Source organism: Brassica napus, chromosome C4 (genome assembly GCF_020379485.1).
Source record: "Brassica napus cultivar Da-Ae chromosome C4, Da-Ae, whole genome shotgun sequence".
In the NCBI taxonomy this organism is placed as follows: Eukaryota; Viridiplantae; Streptophyta; class Magnoliopsida; order Brassicales; family Brassicaceae; genus Brassica; species Brassica napus.
In genome coordinates this window covers 31,810,941-31,819,779 of record NC_063447.1, presented here as the reverse complement: position 1 = coordinate 31,819,779, position 8,839 = coordinate 31,810,941, and the positions used below count along the sequence as shown (strand labels likewise).

General features: G+C 37.1%; 3 protein-coding genes across 4 annotated transcripts; 2 read left to right on the top strand and 1 right to left on the bottom strand.

Annotated features, from left to right (window-relative positions):
• Positions 1-1,066: 1,066 nt before the first annotated feature.
• Positions 1,067-3,100, top strand: LOC111212272 (F-box protein At3g59150). The gene is made up of 4 exons (XM_048753714.1): positions 1,067-1,224; positions 1,315-2,290; positions 2,373-2,528; positions 2,603-3,100. Exons 1-4 carry the CDS (start codon positions 1,085-1,087, stop codon positions 2,906-2,908), a joined length of 1,578 nt encoding a protein of 525 aa, XP_048609671.1. The 5' UTR covers positions 1,067-1,084; the 3' UTR covers positions 2,909-3,100.
• A 1,865-nt stretch (positions 3,101-4,965) lies between these two features.
• On the top strand, positions 4,966-7,075 carry LOC111212269 (pirin-1-like). The gene is made up of 7 exons (XM_022713725.2): positions 4,966-5,672; positions 5,769-5,818; positions 5,917-5,955; positions 6,048-6,076; positions 6,169-6,231; positions 6,318-6,418; positions 6,498-7,075. The coding sequence occupies exons 1-7, from the start codon at positions 5,566-5,568 to the stop codon at positions 6,976-6,978; spliced, it is 870 nt and encodes a 289-aa protein (XP_022569446.2). The 5' UTR covers positions 4,966-5,565; the 3' UTR covers positions 6,979-7,075.
• Positions 7,076-7,269: 194 nt separating this feature from the next.
• Positions 7,270-8,839, bottom strand: LOC111212270 (mitochondrial import inner membrane translocase subunit PAM16 like 2). Of its 2 annotated transcripts, none has more exons than XM_022713727.2 (4): positions 8,677-8,839; positions 8,355-8,442; positions 7,772-7,905; positions 7,270-7,679 (listed from the first exon to the last, which is right to left on the bottom strand). In XM_022713727.2, exons 1-4 carry the CDS (start codon positions 8,677-8,679, stop codon positions 7,560-7,562), a joined length of 345 nt encoding a protein of 114 aa, XP_022569448.1. In that variant the 5' UTR covers positions 8,680-8,839; the 3' UTR covers positions 7,270-7,559. The 2 variants fall into 2 exon arrangements, with proteins under 2 accessions (XP_022569448.1, XP_022569449.1); XM_022713728.2 differs by having other exon boundaries at positions 8,355-8,421; positions 8,677-8,821.

The window sequence follows — 8,839 nt, the reverse complement described above, 5'->3', positions numbered from 1 at the left end:
TCTTTTCACTATCATCTATTTCATTCTCCACCAGATCCCATACTTTGTTTATCTTCAACACTAATCTGATCCTTATCGTCTACACCGCATAGTTTGTTTCCGTAAGGACATGACAACTTATTTTAGAAGATCCTCCTCCTTCCTTTGTCTTTGACACAACAATATCTCCCATGTTTGTTGTATAGTTTGTTCGTCCCTAGAAGCTCTGATACCAAATATAGTTTCACAAACTGATTGTAGAATAGGTTTAATAAGAACTTGCTCTCTTATTAATCTCTTGAGAAAATCACTCAAAACTCAAGAACCCAATACAATCATAAAACTCTCTCCAAGGTTGCAACAAGTCTGCGACTTCTTATATATGGTTATAATTTTTTTTTCCTGATAGACTTAACATTATTAAGATATTTCCTAATCTTTATAAATAACCAAAACAAGATGAGATTATGATTACTTGCTCTTCAAGTTATTTCAAGCTTACTTCCTGGAGGGTTTAATAACCGTTCTCGGAGAAGTAACAAGAACCAAGGCATCTGAGCTAAGAAATAAATTCAAGTGGAAACTTGTTTTTGGGAGGTTTTTGTGGGGTTGATGCTTTTATTTTAGGGTAAGCACTGGTTTATCGTATTAGTTAATTAAACTGAATGAAGCCTAGTAAACTTTAGATGTATCTATACAACATTATCCACCTGCAAAAACATGTTTTTTTCATCAAGGTGGAACCCACTATTACTTGGTTTTGATTGCAATATATCACTTAGAGTTATAGTGAAACAAATTCTAAATTATAAATATATACTTGATATAAAATGGAGAAAGTGTAATATTTTGGAAGTTAAACATCAATGAAAATTGCAAACATAATAGAAGAAATTAAAAACAATAAAATCATGGTTTGACCAATAAAATAAAAAACAGTAAAACACAGTATGGGTTAAAAATGTTGATTTCCCTAATTATTACTATTTTGGTGGTAAACAGTCCGAAATTGTTTAAACGGTAATTACAGTATAGGGCCAAAGGCCCAATAATCCGATTGCATTTAGTGATGAGTTCTCATCTTATTGCATACTCTGTACGGTCGATGAACAGAAGAAGACTGTTCTGTGTAAGATCACACTCCAGATTAGAGAGGATCCAACTGTCAGCTGCTCGTCGGCTTCCTAAACTCATCTTCTCGCCTGAAGGATCCGAAAAGCTCTTTACTCATCATCACACTGGAAGGTAAGAGGTCCTCAGTTTCATGGCTTCCATTTAAAGTACTTTCCTTTAAAGATCAAAGTCTGCTCCTTTATTCACTTCTCATCCTCGTAGGATAATGGAAGGTAACAAAAAAGCGAACCCAAGTTCCAGAGACTTGATCAGCACTTTACCAGATGATGTTCTCTGCTACATCTTGTCCTTCCTCACGACAAAGGAGGCTGCTTTAACACAGGTTCTGTCAAAGCGATGGTCGAATCTTCTTCAACTGGTACCTATCCTCGACTTTGACGACTCTCTGTTGCTAAACCGCAGAATGGGTCGAGAGCAAACTAAGGTTTTCATGGAGTTCGTGGAAAGGGTACTGTTTGCGCGAGTCAAGAACTCGTCTCCTGTGAAGAAAGCCTCTTTCAAGTTAAGTCATTTAGATCTTCATGAAAGATTTGATCGCGTACCTCTGTGGGTAAAAAGAGTAATGGATCTTGGGGCCTCGGAACTTTGTCTAAGCTTTGGTGGTGACTTCAAGTACGTTAGCTTTGTTCTGCTGTACTCTGACCTTAAGAGCAAGGCACTTGTAAACCTAAGGATCGGAAGAGTCTACCTCATTCATCATGATGGTACTTTTCCAGATTCTGTTTCTCACACACTTACCACTCTCTTTCTCGACTCAGTTCAGTTTACTTATGGTAAGCCTGGTTTCGAAGCTATTCTATCAGCTTTCCCTAACCTTCAGAACCTGAGGCTCCATGAATCCAAGGAGTGGTACTATTGGGATGGGTCTGTTTCAAGTCCAACGCTTAAGAGATTTGTGTACAGACGTGATGATGATACTTCTGGTCCTAAGCCTTGTGTTAAGTTTGATACTCCGGGGCTTGCTTACTTGGAGTATTCTGATGTGGTTGCGGCTAAGTATGAGAATCTGCGTTTGGACAGCTTGGTTGAAGCTAGGCTTGATCTTCTGTTGACTGCAGGTCAAATCATGCGCAAGAATGCTCCAGATAATGTTGGTTTTGTTCCTGGTGATGTTTCAACCTTGTTCAAGGGAATCAGACATGTCAAGATCCTCTGCTTATCTCCGGATGCTCTAGATGTGAGAGTCCAGTCCCTTTTAAGTTGCTTCCTGAATGTTTTTTATTGGCTAGTGATGATTCTGGTGTGTGTGTGTGTTTCAGACGCTTTATTACCGTGGTGGTGAAATACCTGTGTTCAACAATCTGATTAGCTTGTCTCTGGGAAGTGATAGACCTCATGGCAGTCCATACATCTTCAAGAAACTGCTTCCATCTCTTCTCCTCAAGGCGCCAAATCTACAAACTCTAATCATCAAGGTATGGTGCAAAGAAAGAGTTATGTACTAATATTCATGAATTTATAATGATATTAATGTCCAACGTGTTTTCAGGGTCTAGGGCATTATGTTAAAAAAGGATGGGAGGTTGGGTGGCACCTACGTTTATCTTTGGATGATATGTATGATGCTCTGTCATCATCCGGATTGAAGGTTCTGCAGATCAATGGGTATGAAGGAACTGGTGAAGAACTTAGTCACATGGAGCGTTTTTTGGGAACATTACCGCATCTTGAAATGGTTAGGGTTACTCATAAAGGAGTTGATGATGGAGAGAGACGTCGTCTGGTGAATGATCTTTTGTGTCTTACCAGAGCTTCCCCCAAATGCAAGGTCCAAGTCATGAAAGAAAGTGCTTGATCACTTCTCTAAGTTTATTATGTAGTTCTGTATATAGAGATGTGGGGGTTGTGTGCTTGTCCTGAGTTCTTTTGAAAAGTCTTTCCCTATCACAATGTCCTGTGAAGTATTTGAATTTTAGAGAAACATTGATGAAGATGATAAACAATCTTGAACAACTCCTAATCTGGCTGAAGAAGCCAACTTCAAATTCTTACTGGAGTAGCTTCACTAAAGTCCTCTAGAAGAACTCTACTTGTTTGACCTTGGCATCCCAGTGCCATTTTCTGGTTGATTGGCCATGTGATGGTAGCTTAGGTCTTTTTCTTTTGGCTTGTAGGATTGTTAATTTAGTAAGTTGTGGTTGCTGCTCTCTCAAGTCCCGATTTTTAGTTTAGCTATCTTGGTTGTGTCGAGTGGGGTTACTCGATCACTTTTCGGATCTTGGTTTAAGAATGTCTTAGGATTTCGCTGGGTTCGTGCTGAGGATAGGTGTGTTAGTCTCTGCTGGGTTCGTGCTGAGGATCGGTGTCGTTAGTCTCTGCTGGGTTCGTGCTGCGAATCTATACGGTCTTGTGACTTTATGGTTCTTGAAGCGTCGTCGGGAGACTAGGGTTCGTGCGGATTGATGTCGTCGGTTATCCTACCCGGTTTTGTGGTTGTTGATCAGAATTTTTAGTACTGAAATTGTATTCAATTGTCAGTTCTAATGTTAGTTCTTTAAACCTTTTTTCCACCTTTTTTTGGGCTTAAACAACTTATGCTTTTTCATTCTCATCAATGAAATATTTACCTTTTAGCAAAAAAAAAACTCTACTTATTTCTAAACTCCTTTTAGAATCACTCATGTGGTCATGCTTCTTTTACCATTTGGAAGCACTGCATGTGTCTTAAGGCTACAAATGTGTGTAGTTACTGGAAATATCTAAGAACTCGAATCAAAATTCTCTAGTTTGTAATTTGCTGCTTAGCATTCTTGCGTGTCTATGCTTTTTTTTTTTGAGAATGCTGAGTTCATGTTTTTTTCTTCTTATCTTTATGTTGTTCTATATGTTGGAAAGGAATAGAAAGTGAAAAACAATATCCCAAAAGACCAAGTCTTAAGCTTTGGAAAACCTAACTTGCCATACAAGTTAGTGTTATCTTATGGTTCTAATTTATCGAGTACAAGAAAAAACTAAACAGAATCTCTGTTGCTCACAAGCTATTTCACTTTCATATGATTCTTCTTGTAGTGCTGCAATTTGTGAATGGTGTGAATGCATTTTCTCTGTTTCCGCCTCATAAAGAAAGTCAATCATGAACCTAATAGGTGCGAAACCAAACGTTTTGGTTAGTGTTCTTGTGCCAAAACTAGAGAAAGAAGTTGAAAAGGTGGGCCATTATGGCCATTTGGATTAACAGAAGATTCTAAATAAAGTAGAATCAATATAAAAAGGATGCTAGTTTAAAAAAAAATATATATAAAAAGGATGTTCACATCTTCTCTCTCTCACTCACTCTATAGTTTTGTATGAGTAGTGTTAGGAATATGTATGTGTTATAGAGAGGGTAGTGGTGGGGGAGAAGATATAATTCATAGTTGTAGAAAATGGTGAAGCACAAACAAAAGAGCTTGTAAAAGTCTTTGACTTTCTAACTAGATTCAGTACACCTAAAAAAGTGAAATCTTCTTTTGTTCTCACCTTTTCACACATCAAGAATCAATAACTATCAATATGTTAAGTAAACAAGTTGTGTGCTATGGTCCCAGCCATCAGATCATATCGTGCATATACAGTGTTCTCATTGCTTGCTTTTAAAGTTTTGAAACATTATTTAAGAAGATGCTCTTTTCCCTTCAACCGCAAGAAGTCTCAAGATCAATATGGACAAAAGCTCAGAATATGTTTCGAGTTATTTTATTAGGTTTTATAATCATATCCTGATATTTAATGTGTCTTATATATCCTTGAATAGAATACGGACGTTCATACTTGGAGCCGACATCAAATCATCCACCATATTTTATATACGACAACTCTTTAACATGTGATTGATGTATAGTTTGATAATATTTAATATTTGTATTATTTTTTAGCCTGACAATTGACAATGAAAATAGTTTTTAAAAATTGTCTTCATTAGCTGTTTTACCAGCCAAATTTGTTACTTAAACGTAGCATGACAACGAACAGGATTTCTTTATATATCATTAATCGTTTCAATTAATCAGAAAGTTAGGTTTGAGTCGGTTGAAATACAATTATTTATTTCTTTATTACTATATATTTAAATGTAGTGTGAACATGCAATGAAAATACATTCAAAACATTACCGGCACTTCAAAGAGTTAAGACATTTACGAGTTATGTATATGAACAATATGCAAATTAGATTTGGTACTCATTTTCACATTAATATGATAGTATTTATTATTTAATATTTTTTTTTCATTTTTGCATGGGGCTAGTAGACTACCGTAAACCTATTGCATAGAGTGTCAAGACAAAGAAACAGATGTGAGTGAATTCTCACCTTCACCTACAACTTCCAGTCCAAGTCGATCCTTTGCACCTCTCAATCTCTATATATATAATACACACACTGACACTCATACACACCACATATTAATAAGAAGAAGATACAGTAACAGAAGTTTATCATCATCATCATCATCATCATCATCATTGATCACCATGTCTCATTCTGACGATAATAGAGTAACGAGACAGGTAATCAAGAACTTTTTTGTAAAGCTTCAGGAAGAAGGAGAAGGGGCTCTCGTTAGAAACGCCATCACAGAGTAGGTTTTATTCACAAAAATCCAATAGCTCCGTGATAATCCAATAGCTTGACCTTCAAGTTTCATAGTTCTTTTTTCCTGGTGTGGCTAACTCAGGATGGACCAGAAGTTACTAGACCCGTTCGTGTTGTTAGTTGAATTTTCCTGTAAATTTCTTCATCTCCCATATATGTTTATTGATGATTACATATTTATATAGATAACAATCTAAAGCAGCTTTTTATGTGTTCTGTTTCTTGATCAGTTTCGCTTTCAGTTGGATACCCAGATCATCCTCACCGAGGTCAATATCACAGATTAACTTCTTACACACGCATATACGCAAACCTTTCTCTGTTCTGTAATGACTTATGTGATTGTATCAACTCTATGCAGGTTTTGAAAGTCTTACTTACATACTAAAGGTGAGCCAAAGACTCTTTCAACGTCTTCACAGAATTTTTTTTCCTTGAATCTTGACTCTAATGAGTTTTAAAATTTAAAAAAACTTATGCAGGGAGGTATCGTTCACAACGATCTTAAAGGTCATAAAAGTATAATCAAAGCTGGAGATGTTCAGGTAAAAAAAAAAAAAAAACACTAAGCAAATCAGATCTTGAATTCTTGATTACAAGTTTCACTCAACTTTAGCTTTTGATTTGTTAGTGGATGACAGCAGGAAGAGGAATCATTCATTCAGAATATCCGGAACAAGAAGTCAACAATGGCTTACAGCTTTGGATCAACCTCCCTTCCATTCACAGAATGTAAAGGAGAGACCAGTTTCTTCACTATCCTCTCTTCCTCTTAAGATAACTTACCTTGTGTTGTTTGATTTTTCCTCAGGATTGAACCAAAAAACCTAGAACTGTCTGGTTCAGAGATTCCAAAGGCAGAGGAAGATGGAGTAGAGGTCAAAGTCATAGCCGGAGATTCAATGGGAATCAAATCTCCTTGCCAGACAACAACACCAATGATGTACCTTGACTTCACCCTCAAGCCAGGATCGCAAACCCACCAGACCGTTCCAGAATCTTGGACCGCTTTCGCCTACATTTTAGAAGGCGATGAAGGCCTTTTCAGCTCCATGGACTCTTCAGCTATATCTGCGCACAATGTTGTTGTGTTTGGACCAGGGGAGTTAGTTAGCGTGTGGAACAAGTCAAGTTCTAGGTCATTGAGGTTTCTGTTGATTGCAGGGAAGCCGATCAGTGAGCCTATGGTTCAGAGTGGTCCGTTTGTGATGAGTTCTCAGGCTGAGATTGATATGGCTTTTGAAGATTACCAGAATGCTAAGAACGGGTTTGAGATGGCTAAAAGTAGTTAAAGTAGAGGTCACATTCAAAAGAGTTTGTAAACAAAAACCATATGAATTATGTGGTTTTGTCTTCTTTATTTCACATTCAAGAACCTATTACAATTAAGTCTACAAGTCGAAACAAGCTGAGATCAGTGTCAAGAGGAAAAACAACAATCGTCTCTTTATGAAAGTTGATGATAAGACTTGAGATTCTATTACAGCTAACAAGTCGAATCTCTGCTTACAGAAACTCGAATTCGTGTCCTTATACTCCCACTTAACACTACATTTACACATATAATCTGAGATTCAGCTAAATCACTGAAGTGGTTATATATACATAACAAACTGTAGATTCATCTCAGTCTGAATCAAAAACAGAAACAAAACTCTAAGGAGTCTTCGGAGTGAAACAACATACACGCATAGAAGAACAATCCATTCTAAGTTTTTAAGAGGTTCTCTAACACTACTAATCAACTGAAAAATGAGTGAAGAAGACTATGGCAGTTCTTCAGAGTTACATATCATCTCACAGAACAGTGTTATAGCCATTGATTTTACATAAAGAGCTAGAACTCTGAATCTGTAAAAATAAAAAGATGGTCTTAACTAGGTGTGCCGTTGCTCCTGTACACAACTTCAAGACATTCTTTAGCTCGAAGAACTTTAGATTGAAGGTAGAAGCTCCCAGCTTTAGCGTTATTCTCAAACAGCTTGTCGTATTTCTACAATCATATATATAAACCAAAACTCCTTATTAGTTATTTCCCTTGAGAGTTACAGATTAGACCTGATGACAGAGAGACAGTGTTTGTACCTGTAAGATCTCTTCCCAAGAGGTCTGCTCGGTTACACCGAGAATCTGCCTAGCCTCTTGCTCATTAATGGCTTTCCCTGCTTTACGTACTGCGTTCTGCATTGCTTCCTGCGCAACGCCGGTTTTAGACGCATCTGCAAAACAAACTTTCTTGAGTAAGAGAAGCCTCACACTTCAATACAAATACAAGTTTAATTACCTATTGAATATACTAGACTCAAACAGAGCAGTCCAGAAACATATAAACCGTTCTAATAGTAGTAAACAAATATCCAGGAGCTGTGAAAAAACATCTATCAGTTGAAAAACAGATCTTCCTAAGAGAGAGCAGGCCATCATTAGATTCATGAAGCTAACACACACACACATATATATATAAACAGAGCAATACTCAAATAAAACAAAGCAAGCTGTTTAGGGAAAAATATAAACTGTTCTTACAGAATCACTAGTCACCATGAGAATGCAATTTGTAACCCGATCTGTAGTGTCAATTGAAAAACAGATCTTCCTAAGCTAAGAGATGACTTGATGTAAAAAAAAGAAGGTAACATATGTAATAAAAAAAAATGTTGAAACATACTTGCAATGGCCTGACGATAAGCTTGAAAGACAGCACGGCCTAAAATCCCAGTACCCATGACAATGAACTGCGCAATTATTCTACCAGCCTGTAAGAGAAACGAACGAGTATCGATGCAACATGATAAAAGCACAGACCTTTAGCTACTTATATATACATATATATATATGGCATGAAGGGATTTGAAATGAGGCAAGAGGATAACAAGAATCTCTTAAAGAAGCAACCAGCTAATACAATCCTTACCCAATTCACAGAACAAATCAATCACTCTCAGATTCATACAAATTAACAACAGAGAGAGAGAGAGAGAGAAACCCACCATGGAATTCAATTAGTTGCTCGACTGAAATGCGAAAAGATGCTCCTTTCGTTGACGAGGTTCTGGATTCGTTTAAGGCAATGGAACAATCTAGGGTTCTTGTTCGTGTTCGTGTTCGTGTAATGAGTTGGGAGAAATAGGGAAGACTAATGACGCCCATGGA

Coding starts and splice junctions, on each gene's coding strand:
- LOC111212272 (XM_048753714.1), top strand. CDS start 1,085: ATGAACAGAAGAAGACTGTTCTGTGTAAGATCACACTCCAGATTAGAG. Junction 1,225..1,314: donor ACTCATCATCACACTGGAAG/GTAAGAGGTCCT, acceptor TCATCCTCGTAG/GATAATGGAAGGTAACAAAA. Junction 2,529..2,602: donor TACAAACTCTAATCATCAAG/GTATGGTGCAAA, acceptor ACGTGTTTTCAG/GGTCTAGGGCATTATGTTAA.
- LOC111212269 (XM_022713725.2), top strand. CDS start 5,566: ATGTCTCATTCTGACGATAATAGAGTAACGAGACAGGTAATCAAGAAC. Junction 6,077..6,168: donor GTCTTACTTACATACTAAAG/GTGAGCCAAAGA, acceptor AAACTTATGCAG/GGAGGTATCGTTCACAACGA. Junction 6,232..6,317: donor TCAAAGCTGGAGATGTTCAG/GTAAAAAAAAAA, acceptor TTGATTTGTTAG/TGGATGACAGCAGGAAGAGG.
- LOC111212270 (XM_022713727.2), bottom strand. Junction 7,906..8,354: donor TTATCGTCAGGCCATTGCAA/GTATGTTTCAAC, acceptor TTTGTTTTGCAG/ATGCGTCTAAAACCGGCGTT. Junction 7,680..7,771: donor CTTGGGAAGAGATCTTACAG/GTACAAACACTG, acceptor ATATGATTGTAG/AAATACGACAAGCTGTTTGA.